Genomic DNA, 21,787 nt, shown 5'->3' with positions numbered 1-21,787 from the left:
TTAAACAAAGAAAATTATCCTTTTTTTCTATATTTTTTTTAATGCAAAAGGGAATTTTTTGTAGGAAGGAAAAAAAAAAGTGGAGTAGATAAGATGTGGATAGAAAGAGATGAGGTGAAGATACTTAAAATCTTTAGAAGGCTTGTGATTGGCTAACACAACCCTCTCATTACCCCCACAAAAATTTCTCAATCCTTCAATTCAATTCTCCACCACCCATTTGTTTCATAATATTCCCCCACTGCGTCCTTCTCTCTCTCACTTCCACCGCAGCCCTTCTCAGAACCATCCACAGAGAGCTCCAATGGCCGCCACCGCCACCTCCACCGCCCTTCTCCGGCCGACCCCTTTTCTCGGCCAGGCCAGAGGGTCGCCGCAGAACCCCCTCAGAGATGTCGTCGCCATGGGGACTGCCAAATACACCATGGTCTCATCTCTCTGTAGATTTCTTTCTTTTTGTGCGACTCTGTTTTGTTTTGTTTTTGGGTGTTGAAGAAACTAATTTTTAAATCGTTGTGAAATAGGGAAATGATCTGTGGTATGGGCCGGACAGAGTGAAGTACTTGGGGCCGTTTTCAGCCCAGACTCCGTCGTACTTGAACGGAGAGTTCCCAGGCGACTATGGATGGGACACTGCTGGGTTGTCCGCTGATCCAGAGGCCTTCGCCAAGAACAGAGCTCTTGAGGTAATTACTAATTTTGTCCCAAATTTGCTTTTTCTGTGGTGAAATTATTAGTAATTTGATCCAATGGTGTTAAATGGGTTGATAATCGGGTCTTCTTGAGCCTTGAATCTTGAATCTTTAATGGTTAAAAGGCCTAGAGAGTACGGACACGGACAGGTTACCACAAACCGGTAGTTATTGGAGTCACCATTTCTTTAATTTGAAGTGATTGATCCTGATCTTTTGAATCCATCTTTTCAAACTATACATATGAATGATAGGATTTCAGAAAAATAAGCCTTTGACTTAGCTACCGAATCCACGCGGCGATTTAACGTTTTGAGTTCAGTTGTGATTCATCATAGCACTAGAACAAGAGGTTTTATGTTCGAAGAGATGTAGAGTTCATTTTTTTTCTAATTGATATTGATAACGATTTATTTGACCATATGCATATTTCTAAACTGTGTCGAGAAATGATTAAATTCACGGTAATCCATTCGCTTAAGCTTTTGTACTCAATGTGATTGTATAACAAAGAGAACGAAATTGCAGGTGATCCATGGGAGGTGGGCAATGTTGGGAGCTCTAGGGTGCATTACGCCGGAAGTGCTGGGAAAATGGTTGAGAGTGGAGTTTAAAGAGCCAGTGTGGTTTAAGGCTGGTGCCCAAATCTTCTCGGAGGGTGGGCTGGACTACTTGGGCAACCCAAACCTGGTCCACGCCCAGAGCATCCTGGCCGTGCTAGGCTTCCAAGTGGTGCTAATGGGGCTCGTGGAGGGCTTCCGCATCAACGGCCTCGATGGTGTCGGTGAAGGCAACGACCTCTACCCCGGCGGGCAGTACTTCGACCCCCTCGGCCTGGCCGATGACCCCACCACATTCGCTGAGCTTAAGGTCAAGGAGATCAAGAACGGGCGGCTCGCCATGTTCTCCATGTTCGGGTTCTTTGTTCAGGCCATTGTCACTGGAAAGGGCCCACTTGAGAACCTTCTCGACCATTTGGATAACCCAGTGGCTAACAATGCTTGGGTTTATGCCACCAAATTTGCGCCAGGTTCATAGACACACATTCAATCTGGTGGGACTGGGAATTCAACAATTTGAAGTTTGTGTAAATTGTTTCTACTTCCTTTTTGGTGTGAATGTGATTTATTAGAAAGTTGAGTAACTTGGATCAATGGACATTCCCACTTGATCGAATGAAGTTTCTTGATCTTACTTCGATGATTGAATTAAATCTAATTTAATTAATATAAATAAAATTAGATGTGTGAACATAGACGAATTATTACGTTGACCTTATTAACTCCTCAATACTTTTCGTTACATATCTAATTCTAATTCAATCTTAATAGTATCTAATTATATTTTAGTTTATAATCTATCCGATTAGTTGGTTCATACATCAAGTCACTTCGTCTAAAATTGACCGTTTGTTCATGTGGTGTTAATAGTGACAAAAATTTAAGGCAACTATAATTTAAAGTTTTTTTTTTTTTTTTTGACTTCAACTATAATTTAAAGTTGGTTAGGTAGATACAGTGTTTAAAATATAAAATTTTGTATTTTAAAAAACAATTTGATAGATTTAAATCTTATTTGGGTCATTTTTAAGTGTACCTAAAGTTTTGAAAAAGATCCAAAATTTTATTAGAATTATATTGTAAATGGATGAAAATTGTAAGGACGAAAATAAAATTTTTAGATTGGTGGTAAATTGGATAAGTGTGAGTTAATAAAAGCTATGAAAGAGATTGTCGTTGAAAATAAGTTTACTCGTATTACAAATAAGAGTGACTCCTTGATTTAAAGAAAATATCATAAGATATAACTAGGCAATTAGGACATCTTGTTACTTATATGAGAAATAAGAGTGACTCCATGATTTAGAGAAAATATGATAATATATAACTCGACAATTAGGACATCTTGTTATTTGTAAGAAAAGGAAAGAGAAAATGTCATAAATAATATACTTGAAATGGAAGAGATGTGAGAACCTCATTCTAAAGAGAGCATAGTCAAGTTACAGGACTTGAAATAGCAGATCTATATTAACCTATTTACCCTCACGTCCAAAAACAAAAATACCTGTATTCCAATAATATTGACAAAATGTAGAATTTTACTTGATAACAAAATAAATGATTTTGTTTTCATTATTTAGTGGATAAATCATTTACGTTATTTTATTTTTTATTTTTTGTTTTAACAAATTAAGTTTGTAAACATTATTTTCATCCATATATTTCTTTATTTTGGACATAATTTTTAAAATTTAAACTAAATTTAAAAACTAAAAAATGTACTTTCAAAAATTTGTCTTTGTTTTTTAATTTTAGCTCAGAGAGGGTATATTTGTCAAAAAAAAAAAATAGAAGATAATAATTTTGGCCATTCCATTTTAATGGTATATCTATCTAAATTAAATTAGAGAATTGAATTATAATTACCCCTTAGCCATTATAGTAATTACCAGATACTTTTGGTTATTTTTCAGAACGAATATATATTTTGGCCATTCCTCTTATCCCAAATTTACGGGACTAATTCGCGTTTGAAAGCAGTTGGGCTTAAGGCCCAATAATGTGACAGGCCCATCTAACATTAATGGGCCAATAAAACAAAGCCTACGTACATAATTACACGTCGTTCAAATTCAACTGGAAGTGTCGATCGTCGTCTGGTTCTGGCATCTTGCTTTTCGTCTTTAGGGTTTTGGTCGTCAATCTCCGCAGCTCTCATCTCTCAGCACTGGCGAAGAACAAGAATAAGAAGAAGCGCAGTGGCGCTACTTCAATGGACCTAACTGAAAATACCGTTGTCGATCTCCCCCAAGGTACCTTCTGCTTTTAATGCAACGAATTTGGCCGCCTTTGTATCAATATAGAATGAGCATTGTGTCCTTCAGATGTTCTTAAAGACAGTTTGGAACTCGTTCTTCGTCTTAATATTTGGTTTCTTTGAATAGTTTAGCAGTTGAACTAATTTATTTTCTCCTTGAATTTACAGCGATGGATGTTTCCGAGTCTGGAGTTCACAAACCAGTTTCTGGCGGTCTCAATCTGTAAGTTCCTTCCTGGGAATTATTGTTGAAGTTTTAATTCAATGGTTTGGGACAAAGGTTCACGCCGATTCATTCTGCATTTTTGTTTTTGTTTTCGAGTCCTGTGTTCTCAGTTTCTCTTTTCTTAGATTAATTGGATTTGTGGCTGCGAATATAATGATCGTAACTTCTGATTGGAGTAGGAGAAAACTTTTGGTTCCATACCTACTGCCTTTCATATTTAGCCATATTATGTATGATAATATAATTTACTGGGTTGTATATAACTTTAAATGCTAATTACATGGCTAAAAATTGTACAAGTACTATTTTCTTGATAAGGAAAAATGTGGGGAAAAAACTCTTCAGTGGTCTATCTTGGTAACCCGAGTTCATCTTTTTCTTTTATTTGATAAATTGTGAGAAAAGCATCTTATTCTGATCATAAATTCTTTGGAGTTTTATTTTTATGCTTTCCTTCTCACCAAATGTGTATGTTTTTTGCCTGAGATTGTGGATTGTATTTCATGTATTAATATTTTCAAAATGACACCATGATAATGTTTTATACACTTAAGGGTAAGGAGAAGTACTTTATTCTGGGTTTCCTTCAAGAACATTTCATATACTACTGTTGTAAGAAGCATCTAATGCACATCCCTCTGATTCAATAAAGACAACAATGAAACCAAAAAAAAAAAATTCAAGTGGCAACAGTAAATCATAAATGGAAGTAGTGCCGAAGTTTTCCTATTATTGTAGCCCTTGATACTTTTCTCTTTACTGTATTGGTAAAATGTAAAATGATACAATTGGTCTGGATTGTATTGAAGATGATGTTTCTCCATATGTGAAAGAACGCCTTTGCATTTCAAGTGGTGTGATGTTCTAACATGTAATGCCTTAAAGATTATGATTGAAACCCAACTTATGTTTTCAAAGACTTTCTTCACCTCCGAATGCCTGCTATATTCTGGCATTTGATCTAGAATTTGTTGAAATCCCAGTCATCATTGACTCTGGAAATGGTTGAGTAGTAAGAATCCTTTAATACCATTCAAACAAGAAGTTTTCTGTTTGATTGTCTATATCTCTCTCTCAATCTCCATTTTGAATGCTCTGCATTTTTCCTGTTTCAGCCACAATTTCTAATCATTACTCTTTGTTGTAACAGAAAGTTGAGGAAGGGAAGACCAATGAAGCGATCACAGAATGTTAGGAAAACGAAAGCCATGGCAAAGGCCATATGTAAGAGCGAGCAGTCAGCCGAGAAAATAATGAAAAATCAGAGCAAAACTACCAGAATACAATCTGCAAAAACGTTGTACGAATGATATATTTAGCCAGCATGATTTTTGTAGAAATATGGCCTCAAATTGTAAAATTGATTTAGTTTTGTCTCCTTTATAGGTTTTTATTTATGTTACTTTCTCCACTTCATTAAGTGCAGCGAACCATGCAAGGTTTTATATTATCTTAATCTAAAATTATATTCGTTGATTCTCTCTCAGGCTCTCTCTGTTCTTGCTCCCTAAGGTCAACTTGCCTATAACCCTACATCTCTTGGTTGACTCTTTCAGTTTCACTACTGTCCCTGCAAAGTTGAAAGGGAGAGTTCTCCCCCAAGGACATAGACTCTGATTTTTATGGAGTTTGGGAAAGCTTAGAGGTGCTCATGGGCTCAGTTCAGTGGTAAATTTATTCCACTCGAATAAGCTTTATTAAATAATGAAATAATTGTTTAAGGACAACGGTCAAGTATTTTCATAATTGTATGATATTGTTCGCTCTCACCATTAAGGATTTCTTTCACGTATTATCATGACTCTAATGCCATTTGTTTAGGGCAACGGTGTTTTTGAGATAATTGTCCGCTCTTATAATAAATCAATGTTTATTTATATGGTGAAAATTTGGATTATAAAAACTTAAAAAAGTTATTAGAAAATAAATAATTCATAAATAATTATTGAATGAAATATAATTAAAATAAATGTATTCATGTTTTAAAATTAATAATAAGTTAAAAGATGGTTTGATTCAACTCAATTTTATTTTAGGCGAATATTTAAACTAATCTAATTCAGATATAGGATTTTTAAATAAGAAATGCGAATGAAATTCACTGTAATCAAGAGGTTGTGAATTTGATTCCCATTTTCACGTATACTTAAAAAAATATTTTGTTATTCAATTTTTTTATTTTAAAATTCGATTTAAGTTTTCTATTATGTAACTTAAACCATTATCACCTAGCCGTCTTAGCTCAGTGGTAGAGCGCGTGGCTTTTAACCACGTGGTCGTGGGTTCGATCCCCACAGACGGCGACAATGAATTTTATTATTTTTTCACCTTTTTATTCCTTCTTATTTGTAAATTAGGGCTCTTGATAGTTGAGAGCAAAATTCAATTCAATTTAAACGTAAAAATTATTTGAAAACTGGTGTTATTTATTTAAGAATACGAAGAATGGACTGAAAATTTTGGAGGCAAAGCCAATCAAAACAAGAAATCATTCTCTCGCTTTCGTTATTTTCTTCCACTTTTTGTTTGTTCTGCTTTGTGGGCAAAACAAAGCTCTGCGAACTACCCAATCCGAAAATCCCAGGTTTGATTTTCTTCCGTCCTCAATTCCAACTTTCGTAGTTCACTCTTCACTTATTTCCGGAGTTCTTCCGTAATTCTGCAGATGAGTTTGGTTATGAGCCATTCTGGTGGTTTGGGCATCAATTCCATCATAATCTCAAGCTCTAAACGTTTATATAGCAAGACGCGAGGTAATAATTTTAATTTGGTTGTCTCTTCCTCTCTTCTGTTCCTTCTAGATAGGATAAATTCTGTTTTTTCTTTGGTTATGTAACTATGGTAGTGGCGAATGTTTAGAATTTGAAAAAGTGCCTGAATGACTGAACCCATAATTTCTAGAATTGGATGCACGCAAGCAAGCTCACACATGGGTAGGAACTAGAATTTTAATCTTACTGAAAATGACATAGGATATACCAGTTGATGACGTTGAGAAGTTTTGGGTTGAATCCGACATAAATTATTTGGTATTGAATGATATTTTCAAGGGGCGAATTTAAAGCAAATATTGCGAGATGAATAGGTGGGGGATGTTTTGATCACGATGTACCCAATTGTTTTGCTAGGTAAAAATGTCATGCCCATGAAATTGCTAGGGAGACAATCAGCAGCTGAGGATCGAAGTAAAGATATTGAGCTAGTGGAGAATAAAAACAGTAGCAGACATTTTCAAGCCATGGCTTTTGTAAATGTGATTTCTGGTAATGTTTCTGCTCTCTGCTTCTGGTGAAAAACTGTTTTTTTTTGGATAAGAAACTTTATATTAGAAAAACTCAAAAGGGGAACAGCCTAAGGGCTGGGGTAGAGTCAACCCCACCCAGAGAAGCTATACAAAGAAAAACTGTTATTTTTCCTTCTTAATCTCTCTCTCTCTATACAATTGTTAGTAAACTTTTTTCTTCTGCATGATTGAGCCATAAATGAGTGAGAACTTACTTGAGATTTGCTTTGTATTTCCTGTTTGGAATTCCAGAAATTGTTGAATCTCTACCTGTAACTTTGAGAAATGGCTTGTCGCCTTATATTCTACAACAGAATTTGCATAGAAGAATCTAGCAGAATTTTATCACTGCTTGAGTTTCTGACAATTTATAATTATGTCCCGTGACAACACATATGATCCTGTTTTGATTGATAGTTTGTGCATTAAATAACTGTTTAGAAAATTAAATAAAACTTTATCTATTGATTATTCATAAGCAATAAAATCTATAGTAATAAACCACCTCATATTATTCTCTCATCCTGTTTTATACTCCCAGTAAAATAGGCTGTACTTGATCTATTTAAGAATTAAGTACATCTGGAGCTTCAGCCCTGTTGTGGTTACTATGCATATTCTTAATTCTATTTTATTCTCAATATCTCCAGCGACAAATTTCCTCGTAGTAGAAGCAGCAAAGGCTGAAACTTTAAAAGATATGTGGGTAAGATTTTATGTTCTTAGCCTGTTTTCTAAAGCAATCTGATCTTGTTCACAACTATATCTACATTATTTTAAGATTTTTCTTCCCCGAATCCATTTATTTAATTCTTTTCTAAAATTCTGAAATTTGTTTTTATGCCAATTACCAAAGCTTCTTGATGAAATCTATGTGTATTTCTATTTTCCCTTGGACATATAGTCATTAGATATTACTTTATTTGTATGTAAGTCCCAATTGTCTATTGTATACTTTGGATGACAAAGATTTTGCTTATTTATTTTTTTTGGGGTGGGTATGGGTACGGCAGATAAAATAATGGTTAAGTAATTATGACTGGAAAAGAAACAAAAGCTTGGTAAGAGGGCCGCTCTTTAGTATTACTCGCCATATTATTTTGCTTGCTTAAGATGTTGGTATTCTGTCAGTTGGAAATGATGGAAACTAAATTAGTCTGCCTGCATATTATGCTTCATTTATAACTGTATATTATATCAGGAACTAGAATTATTTTCCTTCAAGTCAGGAAGGAGCTGCTTCTGTTTACACTTTGGCTGATGGTGGCATTGGAGATTGGTTTGGAAGCTTCTTGTATTCAGCTGGACAACAGGCTAACGTCGCAGTTCAGGATCAGCTATCTGCTCTTAGTTTCACTAGGTTCAGTCTTGTGCTTTTGCTGCCCTTTATTGTTCCAAGTTTTCCAATGATTTAAGTTTGACAGTAAACAGCTCTTTTGCTCTGCTTTTCACCTTATTCCTCTTTACAGTTTGGCAGTAATATTTGGGGCAGGATTTGTAACCAGCCTTTCCCCTTGCACACTGAGTGTTTTGCCTTTGACCCTTGGTTACATAGGTAAGCATTTCATTGACACTGTTTTTCAATCTTGGGTTCTAGTGGGAGTCTTGTGATAATTTGGTGATTCAATGGAACTTTTTAGGAGCTTTTGGATCAGGAAAGAGCAAAGCAGAGGTAAATTACTTTCTAAGTTCCATTTTTATCCTCATGCTTTGCACAGTCGTAGAAATTAGTTTCAAATTGCAGAAATTTTTGAATCAGTTGATATTAAAACAAGCTAGGAATAGACCAGAAAAGGGGTGGCACTGGTGGTAAGTCTCAACCCCTAGGTTAAGAACTTAGCAACGTGAAGTCCATGTTGTCTTTTCGGAGCTGCCTCCTAGCATTAGCGGAAGTGGGCCATGAGCATATTGCTTGAGCAGGACCTTTGACACTCCCGTTACAGAAAAAGAAAACAGAAGTAGAAATAAATTGATTCAATGGTTCTATTGTGCCAAAAAGAATATCAGAATTTAGATAGTGAGCTACAACCAACACCAACCCCCTTCTATCTTGAGAGCATTTCTATTCAAATCCGTGACCATTCTGCTTGACGCTCAGGATGACTGTGCATTCTCATGCGAGATAGCTTCGGTAGAAATTGTTAAACTTTCGGCCGATGGTCTGTCCTTCATCGAGAAAAGACAATTGATTTGAATTTAGTCTCTTCATATTTTCAGGTTGTTGGAAACTCTCTTGCTTTCTCATTAGGACTTGCCACAACATTAGCGCTGTTAGGCATAGCAGCTTCTTTTGCTGGAAAAGCATATGGACAGATCGGCCAGGGGTTACCATTGGCTGCTTCAGGCTTAGCTGTTATTATGGGCTTAAACCTACTGGAGGTACTCATTAAAGCTTGATTATTTGTATCAGGTATAAAAGTGAGAAATGCTTGAGGGAAGAGTTGAACTCTCCCTTCTTTAATCATTTAGCATCTGGAAACTTTTTGACTGAAATTTTTGCTTAATGTTTCTAAATTATAATTCATAACTTCATAAGAATATCAATTCATGATATGAAACTCTGTCCTGGAGTTATTGTTATTATTATTTCTTTTGATGATTAACAACAGGCATGGTACAAAGATTGAAGGGTACTTTTAAGAGGCACTTTGGAATTACTAACTGTTCATCACATTCTGTAGAAAAAATAGTTAAATTTGTCTCATTTTAAATGGTTTTGAGTTTCACTCCTTTGTAATTAGGTTAAAAAACATATTTAGGACATATTTACATTGGAGTAATGATTTAGTACTTAAACTTTAGTACGTAACAATTTAGTTCCTATGGTTTAAAATTTATAATAATTTAGTCCCTACCATAAAAAACTCGTTAAGGTGTAATGAGGTTCCATATGTAGATAGATCAATTTCTCAGAGTTCAAAACGTCTTTTTAAATTATAGGCATTAAATCGTTACATACTTAAAATCAATATTTTACCTTGATAGAATTTTTCAAAGTAGAGACTAAATCATTATAAATTTTAAGCTATAAGAACCAAATTGTTACATGTTTAAGGACTAAATTGTTACAAATGACAAACTATGGGGATTGGATTGTTCTATACTAAAAGTTTAGAGTGTAAACTTTTAATTCAATGAAAGTGTAAGGACCGAATGTGTTTCTTAACCTTTGTAATTACGAGGGTGGCTCGTAGAACTTGATAACTAAGTACTCAAATTGATATTTTACCAAGTTCTTTTTGGTTTGGTCTTCTGATGGATTGGTTCTGTACTTGGTCATGAATTGCAGATAATTGAGTTGCGACTACCCTCATTCTTCGACAATTTCGATCCCCGTTCCGCCGCTGCCAACTTTCCATCAAGTAATTGGCCCCTCCATTTCTTATGACCACTTGCTCATTCATTTAAATGCTCTAACAAGCTTTTAAATCTAATATATTAGGTGTGCAAGCATATCTAGCTGGGCTTACATTTGCTTTGGCTGCATCCCCTTGCAGTACTCCTGTGCTGGCTACTATACTTGGATATGTAGCTACATCCAAGGTGCCTTAAATCGCTTCTTATGCTGATTTGATTTTTTGATCTTAGCTTCAGTAGATCTAATCATGTAAATAATTCCTTAAAAAGAAAAAAATCCGCGAAATTCAAAAAGACCCGTCTGATATCAACCTGTTGCTGTTTTGATTCAATTTATGCTTTTTTGCCATATTATACACAAGGGAGAGTAGGGAATGTGAAGAAAAAAATTTAAGATAGATTCAACAAATGTGTATGCGTCTCCCATAAATGTATATTTTCTTCCATGAAATGAATGGAAAATATGGGATCAATGTAACCTCATTGGTAGTAAGATGGTAGGCCACCTTACGAAGGGCTAGGGATGGTTAGTGATGCATTCCTTAAGTTTTGGGTTTATTACGAACCATGATAGGTTGGCATACTAGTCAATAAAGACTTTAGAGGGAATGAGTTCAAACCATGGTGGTGAGCTACTTAGAATTTAATATCCTACGATTTATCTTGGAAACCAAATGTAGCAGACTGAGGTAGTTGTTCCTTGAGAATACTTGAGGTGTGTGCAAACTGGCATAGATACTCACTGATATCAAAAAACAGACAAAAAAATTCTTGGGTTTATGCTCCCAAGTTAGAAACTTGATGATTTTATATTCTAGTTGTTTTTCGAGTTGGCCCAAGAGTGATGAATAAAACCTCTTTGGAAGTTAGTGGGTAGGGCCATGAAAATAATTCGAGGACCTGCGAGATACTTAATACTCCAATTTTCCAAAACCGATGTAACCCTTTCCTTGAAGTTACGATGGATGACTACTATCTTTTATAACAGGATCCGATTGTTGGGGGCAGCCTTCTTTTGACATACACAACTGGCTATGTCGTACCGCTACTTCTCGCTGCCTCATTTGCTGGAGCATTGCAGGTAATGTGATTATATTATAAAGGAGAATTTACCAGCATATATATATCTCAATAGTTTCAGACCAGCTGAATGAAGTATATAGCCGTCTGCAATGAAGTACAAGTTTATCAGCTGACTTATAAAAAAATTTCCCCTTCGTTATTTTTGATGCTCTAATTCATTATAGATCCTCATTTTCTCGGATTTTGCTTTCTAAATAACTGTTAATGCCTGCAGAGCCTTTTGTCGTTCCGCAAGTTCTCTTCATGGATTAATCCTGTAAGGTAATTCCTTTAAACTCATACATCAACAAACGAGGTTCGACTTCAAAAATTGAAATGGTTCCGAAAAATAGTCACACGAAAAATGCACCCGAACTGTTACACTTACACTTAGATTAGTTATAAACTTCATCATCACTTGAGCTCCCAATTATGGACGGTTACACTAACACTAGATTAACTTTAAACTTCATCATTATTTAAGCTGCCAATAGTGAAGACTAAGACTTTCACTAGACTAACTTTAAAGTTCATCATCATTTAAGCTGCCAAATGTGAACATTTACAGTTACAGTTGATTAGTTTTGAAGTTCATCATCATTTAAGGTGGAAATTGTGATTGTGAATGAGTTGGATGTGTAAATGAGATATTTGAATCTGAATGGGTTTGTGTTTGTTGTTGATGCAGTGGTGCATTACTATTGGGTGGAGGTGTTTATACTTTCTTGGATAGACTGTTTCCAGTCACAATGGCAATGTAGATAACAAAAATACATACATTTATACATACATACAGTTTCATCTATGTTCATATTTTTCTGTGTTTCTTTTGTCCTCACTTACATCGATAAGTTTTTTGTTCATATTTTTCTGTGTTTCTTTTGGCCTTACTTACATCGATAAGTTTTTCCGCAACTTTAAATATCTTCTATTTAGATTTTTTTTTTCCACGAGACATTAGTAATCTTTTTTAGAAGTCAACGGTTTGAATTTTCACCTCCATCCCTAGTTTAAAAAAAAAAAAGTTATCAATTTATTTTATTTACAAAGGAAAGTCTTCTGGGAGTTGGGGCTTTCTATTATTATTTTTTGATTTGGATTTTAAATAGTATTTTCCGAGCCTGATTTGATATGCTTGTTTAAAAAAAAAAAAAGTGGATTTGTTTTAGTTTATGAAAAATCATTTTATTTATGTTTGATAAATTAGATACAGTAACCTTTGTTAACAATTTCTATTTTTATAATTTTACATTTTGAATCTTTTACTCTCTTTTCAAACACTCTCTTAATCATCTAATCTTATCAACATAACTTCAGATTATTAGAATGGTAAACTTCATCTTAATTTTTATGCAAGTATTTTTGTAATAAATAAGTAAATATTAATCATCAATATATATAAGTTCCGACTCAAAAGCCAAATTTGAAGAATTGAAATGAAACGAGGTCAACCAGAACTACATTCAAAATTGATGATTTTTTATAAGAAAATAACACAAACAAAATAAATATCAGAAGTGAATAATTATTAGTGACATCAATGCTGACCTTACCTTATGCAATCCAACATCAACTTAAAAAAGACATTTAATTTTTAATATAAACATCAGCTAAAACCAACACCAAGTTCAAATGTGTACCAAAACTTCAGGAATCTAAAACACTAAATTAAAACCAAAAAAAAAAAAATGAAATCCTAATATAACCTGTCTATTTATAAATTTGAAAAAAAAAAAGAAGAAGAAAAAGGAAATGCGGTTCAATTTCCTCGACAAAACAATTAAATGGGCCAAAGCCCTTGAAGAACTTTCTGGGCCCAAAAGTTCACTAACCTAGTGGGCTCCACGGCCCATCATGTCCTGGTACTGCTTCAGCGACTCCTGCCTCTGCAGCCTCATCTCGTCGTTGAACTTCTTGATGAACGCCTCGACTCGCCGGTTCAACTCATCCTGAGTCAGCGACGCTTCTCTCCGGAGCCTCCCCGAGCCGCCGGGCGACGGGCTCAGCGACGCCTTCCCGCCGCTCCGGTCGTTGAACGTCTCCGACTTCTTCATCATCTTCGACGGCGGAGTCGCCGGGTCCACCGCGACGGCGCCGGCGCCGGCTCTTCGCCCGTGCGAGTCCCACGTGTCAGACTTCCTTAAGTGCCTCGTTAACGGCATCGACCTCCCGTCCGTTATCGTCCTCCACGTGCTCTCCAGCGTGTCGTGCCGCTTCGGCTTCGAAACTCCCAACGGCTTCCCTGCACATTTCAATTTAATTACACTTCTGCCATTGGGGTTTAAAAACTTTTTGAAGGGTAGTTTCGTCATTCCGAACAGAAACTTGGTTCCGTTGGGAGTTGGGACCATTTAATTTTAATTTAATTTAATGGCAGTAAAAATGTGGTTCTTGCTCGACCGACCTTCTGACAACTTTTCCAAAGGAAAACCCACCCCCCCCCCCCCGGAATTTCCATTCCGTTGCCGTGTTCTTGGCTCCGGCGAACTTCGCCGGCGCGATTCACTGAAACTGCCGGATTTTATCTATCTAATTCACACATTTGGTAGAATCGATTCGAATGACGAAATGAACAGAGAAAAAGAGAGAGAGAGCGAACCTTCGGGACTGGCTTTTACGGATTTTCTTTGACCGATTCTTGAAGAAACCGGCGGTTTCTCCTTCTCATTCGAAAACAATAGCCCGACGGAATCCTTCCTGTGCAGAGCGTTGGTTATCGGTCTCGGTGTGGCAGCCTCATCAGCGGCTTTCATCACAATCAAACCATCATTCTCCCCTTTCATCTGTATCTCCGAAACCCTAGGTTGAGGTTCTACACTCATCCGCCCGTACACACCGTTCGATTCGTCGATTCGAAGGTCCGAAATCTTCGTCACCACGTTCTGATTCGCACTGTAACTGTATCCATTCGAAATGTCGCCACCGCTATACACCACATAGTCAGAGGAGATCTTAGCGACCGGCGGAGGAGCGGGCGATCCATCACCGTCCAGCTTCTGCTGGAGCTTAGAAGAGGCGAGAATACTGATGATTATGCAATTGATAATCAAGTAGAGGTAAGGAGGTCTTAACCAGGAGACGAAACAGGTCCAGATGGTAGGGATTTCAGAGAGGAGGAAATCAGTGAGCAGAGGAAGAGAGAGCTTGAGAAACACAGCCATGGACAGAACTCCGGTGGAGATCAGGATGATCTTGAGGGAGAGGATCCATTGGTAGTTGGAGCTGGGAGAGAGAATCGGCATGGCGAAATTCCGGTGAAGTATTAGAATAGAATCTTACCTCTGTAATGGCTTTGCTTTGCTTTAGCTGAGATTCCTGCCGGTGGGGCGCGGCCAGAGCTTTTTTTTCCCTTCTTCTTCTGTTTCTCGATGAGGGCTTTTCTGCAAATAGCCTTTTTATATATAGAGAGAGCTTGTGCCGTGTTTGGCCACATGCCAAATTTTTCTCAAATCATTTTATTTCCCTTTTTATTTCTAGCAAAATAATTTTATTGCAGAAAGATAGCCTTCTTTAAAGAAAAAAGGAAGTAAAATGATCTATTTCTTGAGAATGACTTATAAAGATTAATTTTCTTATGCAAAATTAAAATTACTATTGATATTTACAATAAATAATGATACAAAATATATTTTTCACTATAAATTGGTTTGAGGACCATTTAAGATAAATTCTTGCCGTTTAAATCTTTTTATAAAGAAAGAGTTCTAAATAACCCATCAGAACATAGTTGGTTAAGATACTTACATACAATTGAATAGTCGTGATTTCGAATTTTCTCTTCAGATGTATCTAAAAAAACCACACCACATGTTATATAAAAAAATAAAAATTGATTTCAAATAGGACGTGACATCGAGAGGGTTGAGAGTTTATTAGGTTTCCATATTGGCCACTCTTTGTACTAAAAAAAAATTTATTTAATAAGTATCTCGTGTACTTCTTTAACAAAAACAATTTCATAATTATTTAAGCATTATTTAATAACTATTGAATGTTACCTTTATTAAATTGAAACAATTGCTATATATATTTGAGTTCAGCATATTGAATCATAATATATATCAAATTGCTAATCTACACATCCATCAATTTGTTTGTACGTTTTTACCAATAAAAAAAAACGTCTGATTCTTTGGATAAATACTATAATTAAATAATACACTTAATATTGTAATTTATTTGTTATAACTAAAAATTATAATGTTTAATAAGATTCAATTTGACAATTTTTCATAATATATATCAAATTACTAATCTACCCATCAATTTGATTGTACGTGTTTGCCATAGAAAAAAACGTGTGATTCTTTATATAATACTATAATGAAATAATATACTTAATATTGTAATTTATTTATTATAACTAAATATTATAATGTTGAATAAGATTCAATTATACAATTAAAAATTGCTCATCCAAATAATATTAGTGCATAAAGTATCTCTTATAATTCCAATATTTTTTTCTTGTGAAATAAAATTACAATAATACATAAATATATATATGAAATGCATCTCACCTATATTAGTATTGCTAAGATCTATATAATTTATCGATTAAATTACAAATCAATCTAATTAGAGTTTTTTTGTTCTAAAAAAATCTAACTAGAGTTTTTTCTTTGTGTGCAAGTACAATCTCATTGTAGTGTAGTGGGAGAGGAATATTTAAATATTTGAAAAGATGGAGAGTTAGTTCCCAACGGCTATATTTATTGAAAAATATGACCGTTAATTTCGGAGGAATAGAAGGAAGGGGAACGTGAAGGCCGATCCATTGGGTGGTGGGTCCTCCTGGTCTCCCACGTGCCAATCACGCTTTCGCTTCACAACAAACCGACTTCTCCCCTTCCCACACATTATTCTTTTTTTTTCTTAGAATAAATTTGTAAAAGAATCTACATTAATTACTCCTACCACAATATTCTCCAAAAACTTATCCAAATGTTCAAACCCTTTGCCACCTAAGACGACCCAAGCTAGTATATAGAATAGCTCAGTTTTAATTGGCATATATCTCCAATAAAGAAGTTGTAATTTTGATTTCTCACGCTCACATGTGTAGTACTAAAAAAAATTAAGATATTTTATTCAGGAGTAGTCTATATATGTTTGGGAGAAGAAATCGGATAGCCACGTGGAGGACAACAATTCGCTACTGGGAAGCGACCCAAAGAACATTGTACACACAGTTCTGCCTCGGATCCCTCCGAGGTGGAAGACTTCAGCCATTCTCTCCAAGGATCAAGTCATCATTTCTGGTATGTGTCCAAGTTCGACCTGCTTGAACCCGACATGTCCGATTTCCAATTCAACCAGGGTAACCGCCTGTCGTAACCTAAACCTATAAATAGAGGGTCTCATTTCATCATCAGGTATCGAATTTCTCCTCGAACTTAATATTGAGTCCGAATTGCTTACCGACTTCAACATCGGAGAATTTGCCCTCTTGTGCAGGTCTTCCCTTAGAGTTTCAGGTCGGAGCAAGGACCTGATTCTAGTTAGATCAAATTTGACGTTGTGCAATTCCTTACATAAACAATGTATATTATAAAATTTATTAAGTTTCTTGATCGTCTTTTCGATGTGGAGTTCCTAACATGTTTGGTAATGTTTTCTATTTTTGTTTTTAGAAAATTGAAAATAAAACCGATAATCATTTATTATTATTATTATTATTTTTAAGTTAGAAGTTGAGAAGAGATATGTTAGATAGAGAAAATTTATGTAAAGTAGAGATGACAATGGGGTGGGGCAGGAGTCGAGGATACCCTCCTCATCCCCTTGCAAAAATTTTGGTCACCGTCTCCACCCTATTCTTCAATTTTGAAATCGAAGTCTAGGTCGAAGAATCATTATTTGGGACGAAGATCTTTCACTGGAAAAATTATCAATTTAATAATTATTTTTAGTATTTAAAAAATAAAAGAGTAATAAATATATATAAATTATATCTATTTTTTTGAAAATTTATTATTTACTAGTATAAATAATCAGTTTAAAAAGATATTTAATATTTGATTCATAATTTAGTAAAAAGTTAAAAAACTAAATATTAATCATTCAAAATGGATAAAAAAGAAATTTTTTTAAGATAAATTTTAGAGAGAGTAAATTTGGAAAAATAAAAACATTTAGAGAAAAAAGTAAGATAAAAAAAATTTAGCCAGAGAAAAGGTAACAATTTAAGAGAAAATTTTATAGAAAGTGAAGTTGAGCAAAAGATAGGTTAGAGAAAGGGAAGAAAATTAGAAAGAGCAAAAAAATCTACATTGAGAAAAAAATTTAGACAACAAAAAATCTGATATATATTTTGTTAGAGAAAAATAATAATATAAAGAGAGAAATTTAAAATAGAAAAAGGATAGGGAAAGAAAAGTCTGACATATATTTGCTAGAGAAAAATAATAATATAAAGAGAGAAGTTACACACGAAGAAAATTGAAATAGAAAAAAATTACATAAAGAAAAGTGGGAGATATATTTACTATAGAAAAAATATATTACAAAAAATTATAAAATTCAAAATTTGGGAGAGAGAAAAGTTTGAAAAAATACTAAATATTTTAGAAAGAGAAAAATGAGAGTATATATTAGAAAAAAAATAAAGAAATAAAAATGTATAAAGATGAAAGTTTTGGAGAGATAAAAGTAATAATATTTAAAACAAAAATTTTAGAAAGAGATAAATTTTTTAGAAAGAGGAAAGAAATTTTTTAGAAAGAGAAAGATAATTTTTTAGAAAGAAAAAAGAAATTTGTTAGAAAGAAATATGTCAGAATAAATTTTTTATCAAAAGGAATTTTAAAAAACGACTTGTTTGTGTTTTAGAAAGTTAAAATTTCAAAAACACTTGAAAACAAAAAAAAAAAAGAATTGGCTATGAAAGATAAAAAATGAAAAACGGAATACTTATCAGATTCTTAAAATATCATTCTAATTTTTTTTAAAAAAAGATTTTTTTAATTAATTGAGTGGGTTAATTTTGACTCAAGTTTTGTTTTGGTTAAATTAAATATCAAAATTTGAACACAAATATTTTGTCAAGAAAAGTTAATCCCGACAATTTTAAAGTTTTTCTGATGTCTTGAAGCATCAGGAAAAAATCTTTATCTCTTGTAGTGAACTTGAATGAGTCCTTCACTTAATAATTCTTTTTTTTTTTTTAATTCAACCAATTTATGGGATGTTAATTCCAATTTTCTACATTAGGAAAAGTATATACACGTTTAAACTATTTAGCTATGCTCATTTAACCTTCTTGATTAAAGAGAGTTATTTTCATAATGATTAGTCTTTAAGAGAGTTATTTCTAAGTTTTATATTGCAAAACAATATAGTTAATTTACTAGCGAGTTTTTAGAAAAATTAAAAGATTTCAATACGTTCAACGTTGTACCGTATGGATATTTGGTGGAGCCAAAAGTTTAGGTCTTCACTCCATGGCAATTTATTTGGTTGTTATTTTAAAAGTTTTTTTTTCCTCTCATGTGTTTTCACAAATAAATCTATGTTTAAAGACAAAATAGATCGAAATTTAGGGATAGTAATTTCAATATACACAATAAATTTAATAGATTATTAATCACAATAAATAGTACGAATATTAAGAAAAAACAAAAACCCATTTTCAAAACAATAACACATATATTTGAGATGACCATCCAAATATAAGTACTTAGAGTTGAGTCGCACACGACACACCAGAGAAGAGATGTTGTTTAGCAAAGTCATTGTCGATTGCCAACCGACAAAAGAGGCCCACAGAGACAAAGCCTTGTGAAATTCTTGAACACACACGTCTTCTTTTTTCCATATACCTAAAAATACTTATTTGTGAGATTTTTATTTGAAATTTTAAAACAAATTAACTCTATACGCAAAATTAAACTTAAAACATATGGTCCAAAAGGCAAAGCGCTCTTTTATATGTATGGGTTTTTTTATTTTTTTGGTTTGTTATTTTATGGCTATGAATGTTTCATTTTGGGGAGAGAAGGAGAAAGCCATCTTCTTGGCTTCTTCTGTTGGAATTTGAATGGTGTTAGGGTGGTTTTATTTGGAAATTTTTAGGTTTCTTTTTCATGGGAATGAAGTCAAAATGACGATATTGTTTTAATAAAAAAAAAGTTAGCTAGTTTATATATCCACATTTAATGGTAGGTGTGTGTATATATATAGTGTGTTTAAGGTGAGCTTATACGTGTCTCAACTAAATATAATGAGATGATGGTCAGGTTAGATAAAGTGTTCAAAAGTAGTTTTTTTATCTTTTTTTTTTTTATTTATTTAGAAACGAATGTATCTCCCCAAATTTAGATTAGAAAAGTGTTCAAAATAGTTTTTTTTTTCTTATCTTTTTTTATTTAGAAACGGAAATGTAATTTTTTGATATATATAATTTGGTTAGTAGGATGATTTTTACCAAGTAGCTTTAAAAAAAGAAATAGAAAATATTTTATTGTTTTCACGTATTTTTAATGTTAATAGGTTTAGGAACAAAAAAGTCAAAGGCCGTCGACTTGAATAATAAAAAAAAGAAGGGATATTTATATATATTTTTTTGAAGTAAACTTTGATTTAAATGGGTTGCATTCTCAAATTATACGGGGAAATACATAAAAAAATTATATCTACAGAAATAGATTTCTAAATTGAAAACAATAGAAATTTTATTTTTATAATAATTAGTTTGCAAAACAGATAGTATAAAAAATATTTATCTATCAGTAATTCATGTGGTTCTATCTAAAAGTTAATTAGGAATAAGATAACCCACTTATATTATAACCCCTTGTCCAGTCTCTTATTATTATTTTTAATGTGGATCTTTAATAAAAACAACCCTTCAAGAATCTGATGATTTTTAAAATTATAATTCTTTATTGTGTATTTTTTTCACCGTAAAAAAATAATTCTTCAGCTTTTAAGTTCTAAACTTCTCTATTGAAAAAAGAAAAAATTGTTTGGGAGAAGATAACTATGAGCGTTTGTGAACACGAGAAGAATCTGATTTTTGTCCCACAAGTGCCCCCAAGATTTCTCTTCTTAGTGTATGGCTTAAATAGTAAAATCGCGTCATTTACTAACACATTTTAATAAAATAGTCATTTTTCTCGATAAAAACTATTTTGCAAGGATTTGCAAATCACAATGATTTTAAAATCATTTCTCTTGTTGGGTTAGCAAAGAAAAAGAAGAAATTTAAAATCATAATAGAATTTGAAATAAGGTTTGTCAAAAAAAAAAAAAAATCGTTACAAATACGTTGGATTTGGAAGGATTTAGAATTAAAAGTAGCAAATTCCAAATTTATCCTATAAAATAGATAAAAAATAGATTTTTCATTTTTTTAAAAACAGTAATCACTCCACCTTTATTTTTTTTTTACACAAATTGCGTACTATTTTCTCTTTTGCCTCCTTTCTCCTTACATCTTTAAGGATTACTTTTTAGTCAAAATATAAATTAATTTTATGTTTTGCTTTGTAATGTTTTCAATTAGTTCTGCTCCTTTTATTTCAATTTTTATCACTAATTTGGGTAAAAAAAATTCAATTCCAAATAAATTTGCAAATAGATCGGTAGTTTACCTTTAAAATCTCTCATTACTTTTTTTTTTTTACTATTTTTTGCTCTTTTTTTTAACAATTTTATTAGTGTAAGTATTATTTTGAAAAACAAAAGAATGAGCATGAAAATAAAAAGGAAAATAAATGAAAAAAGAAAAGATAATGTTGGATTGTGGTCTAAGTTTGTTCAGTTACAATGTAGGTTTAGATTTAAAATAATTCACAAAATATATATTTCAAGAGAGAAATTTATTAGTTTTTTTTGTTTTTTAATTTAATTGACAAGTTTTAAATTATTAAATTAATTGAGATTACTATTTCATATTATAACATTATATTATTATTATTTATTTATATGATATCACACAAAATGGTAAGGGCATAACAGTAAAATTTTAAACATTTTCATTTCTCGTGAGCATCCAAACAATAAATTTTAATTTCAACGATTTCAAATTAATCTGGTTTCAGACGCAATTAAGAATTCAATATCATTTCTATCTTTTGAAATCTTAGAATTTGAAATCATTTCTGTCAAATTTCAAATGTCCATAAAAGTTTAGCAACCAACTATTTTTTTTTTTTAATTTTGTAGTTTTATGAAAAGATTTTTTATTTTGTGATTATGATTGGATAGGGAGGGTGGGGTGGTCAAGGGGAATTTGATATATACCATCCTATATTTCATTTTGAAATTTCTATCCACACCGGTTAACTTTATCGCCGTATGTAAAATCGAAACCTTGACAAAACCATCACATTTTACAAAACCATG

The 21,787-nt window shown here is 33.1% G+C and overlaps 4 protein-coding genes and 1 non-coding gene across 6 annotated transcripts; 4 read left to right on the top strand and 1 right to left on the bottom strand.

The window, feature by feature from the left end:
- The first annotated feature begins 227 nt into the window (after positions 1 to 227).
- LHCB3 (light-harvesting chlorophyll B-binding protein 3) lies at positions 228 to 1,890 on the top strand. The gene is made up of 3 exons (XM_022287054.2): positions 228 to 427; positions 525 to 686; positions 1,221 to 1,890. Exons 1-3 carry the CDS (start codon positions 305 to 307, stop codon positions 1,728 to 1,730), a joined length of 795 nt encoding a protein of 264 aa, XP_022142746.1. The 5' UTR covers positions 228 to 304; the 3' UTR covers positions 1,731 to 1,890.
- Positions 1,891 to 3,320: 1,430 nt separating this feature from the next.
- On the top strand, positions 3,321 to 5,530 carry LOC111012789 (uncharacterized). The gene is made up of 4 exons (XM_022287056.2): positions 3,321 to 3,507; positions 3,681 to 3,735; positions 4,889 to 5,038; positions 5,226 to 5,530. The coding sequence occupies exons 1-4, from the start codon at positions 3,468 to 3,470 to the stop codon at positions 5,353 to 5,355; spliced, it is 375 nt and encodes a 124-aa protein (XP_022142748.1). The 5' UTR covers positions 3,321 to 3,467; the 3' UTR covers positions 5,356 to 5,530.
- A 439-nt stretch (positions 5,531 to 5,969) lies between these two features.
- On the top strand, positions 5,970 to 6,041 carry TRNAK-UUU (transfer RNA lysine (anticodon UUU)). Its single transcript has one exon. It is a non-coding gene; the product is annotated as a tRNA-Lys (tRNA).
- Positions 6,042 to 6,109: 68 nt separating this feature from the next.
- CCDA (cytochrome c biogenesis protein family) lies at positions 6,110 to 12,251 on the top strand. 2 transcript variants are annotated; one of them, XM_088119077.1, is made up of 13 exons: positions 6,110 to 6,322; positions 6,404 to 6,491; positions 6,867 to 7,001; positions 7,672 to 7,727; positions 8,230 to 8,381; positions 8,491 to 8,576; positions 8,662 to 8,693; positions 9,239 to 9,400; positions 10,311 to 10,383; positions 10,464 to 10,564; positions 11,367 to 11,459; positions 11,676 to 11,722; positions 12,129 to 12,251. In XM_088119077.1, exons 2-13 carry the CDS (start codon positions 6,404 to 6,406, stop codon positions 12,199 to 12,201), a joined length of 1,098 nt encoding a protein of 365 aa, XP_087975203.1. In that variant the 5' UTR covers positions 6,110 to 6,322; the 3' UTR covers positions 12,202 to 12,251. The 2 variants fall into 2 exon arrangements, with proteins under 2 accessions (XP_087975203.1, XP_022142907.1); XM_022287215.2 differs by having other exon boundaries at positions 6,113 to 6,322; positions 8,251 to 8,381.
- Positions 12,252 to 13,014: 763 nt separating this feature from the next.
- Positions 13,015 to 14,822, bottom strand: LOC111012867 (cotton fiber-like protein (DUF761)). Its single transcript, XM_088118162.1, has 2 exons — positions 14,040 to 14,822; positions 13,015 to 13,682 (listed from the first exon to the last, which is right to left on the bottom strand). The coding sequence occupies exons 1-2, from the start codon at positions 14,680 to 14,682 to the stop codon at positions 13,273 to 13,275; spliced, it is 1,053 nt and encodes a 350-aa protein (XP_087974288.1). The 5' UTR covers positions 14,683 to 14,822; the 3' UTR covers positions 13,015 to 13,272.
- Positions 14,823 to 21,787: the final 6,965 nt, after the last annotated feature.

This window comes from Momordica charantia (genome assembly GCF_013281855.1).
Source record: "Momordica charantia cultivar OHB3-1 chromosome 10 unlocalized genomic scaffold, Mcharantia_2.0 BLBB01000010.1, whole genome shotgun sequence".
NCBI lineage: Eukaryota > Viridiplantae > Streptophyta > Magnoliopsida > Cucurbitales > Cucurbitaceae > Momordica > Momordica charantia.
Note: the sequence above shows the minus strand (reverse complement) of the source record. Positions and strands in the feature narration are given on the sequence as shown.

What these genes read in the sequence shown, in the direction of transcription:
- LHCB3 (XM_022287054.2), top strand. Translation starts at nt 305, where the DNA reads ATGGCCGCCACCGCCACCTCCACCGCCCTTCTCCGGCCGACCCCTTTT. An exon ending in GGACTGCCAAATACACCATG is followed by an intron (nt 428 to 524) that starts GTCTCATCTCTC and finishes GTTGTGAAATAG; the next exon opens with GGAAATGATCTGTGGTATGG. An exon ending in CCAAGAACAGAGCTCTTGAG is followed by an intron (nt 687 to 1,220) that starts GTAATTACTAAT and finishes ACGAAATTGCAG; the next exon opens with GTGATCCATGGGAGGTGGGC.
- LOC111012789 (XM_022287056.2), top strand. Translation starts at nt 3,468, where the DNA reads ATGGACCTAACTGAAAATACCGTTGTCGATCTCCCCCAAG. An exon ending in GTTTCTGGCGGTCTCAATCT is followed by an intron (nt 3,736 to 4,888) that starts GTAAGTTCCTTC and finishes TTGTTGTAACAG; the next exon opens with AAAGTTGAGGAAGGGAAGAC. An exon ending in ATACAATCTGCAAAAACGTT is followed by an intron (nt 5,039 to 5,225) that starts GTACGAATGATA and finishes ATTCTCTCTCAG; the next exon opens with GCTCTCTCTGTTCTTGCTCC.
- LOC111012867 (XM_088118162.1), bottom strand. Translation starts at nt 14,682, where the DNA reads ATGCCGATTCTCTCTCCCAGCTCCAACTACCAATGGATCCTCTCCCTC. An exon ending in CGTAAAAGCCAGTCCCGAAG is followed by an intron (nt 13,683 to 14,039) that starts GTTCGCTCTCTC and finishes TGAAATGTGCAG; the next exon opens with GGAAGCCGTTGGGAGTTTCG.
- CCDA (XM_088119077.1), top strand. Translation starts at nt 6,404, where the DNA reads ATGAGTTTGGTTATGAGCCATTCTGGTGGTTTGGGCATCAATTCCATC. An exon ending in TTTATATAGCAAGACGCGAG is followed by an intron (nt 6,492 to 6,866) that starts GTAATAATTTTA and finishes TTGTTTTGCTAG; the next exon opens with GTAAAAATGTCATGCCCATG. An exon ending in TCATGGATTAATCCTGTAAG is followed by an intron (nt 11,723 to 12,128) that starts GTAATTCCTTTA and finishes TTGTTGATGCAG; the next exon opens with TGGTGCATTACTATTGGGTG.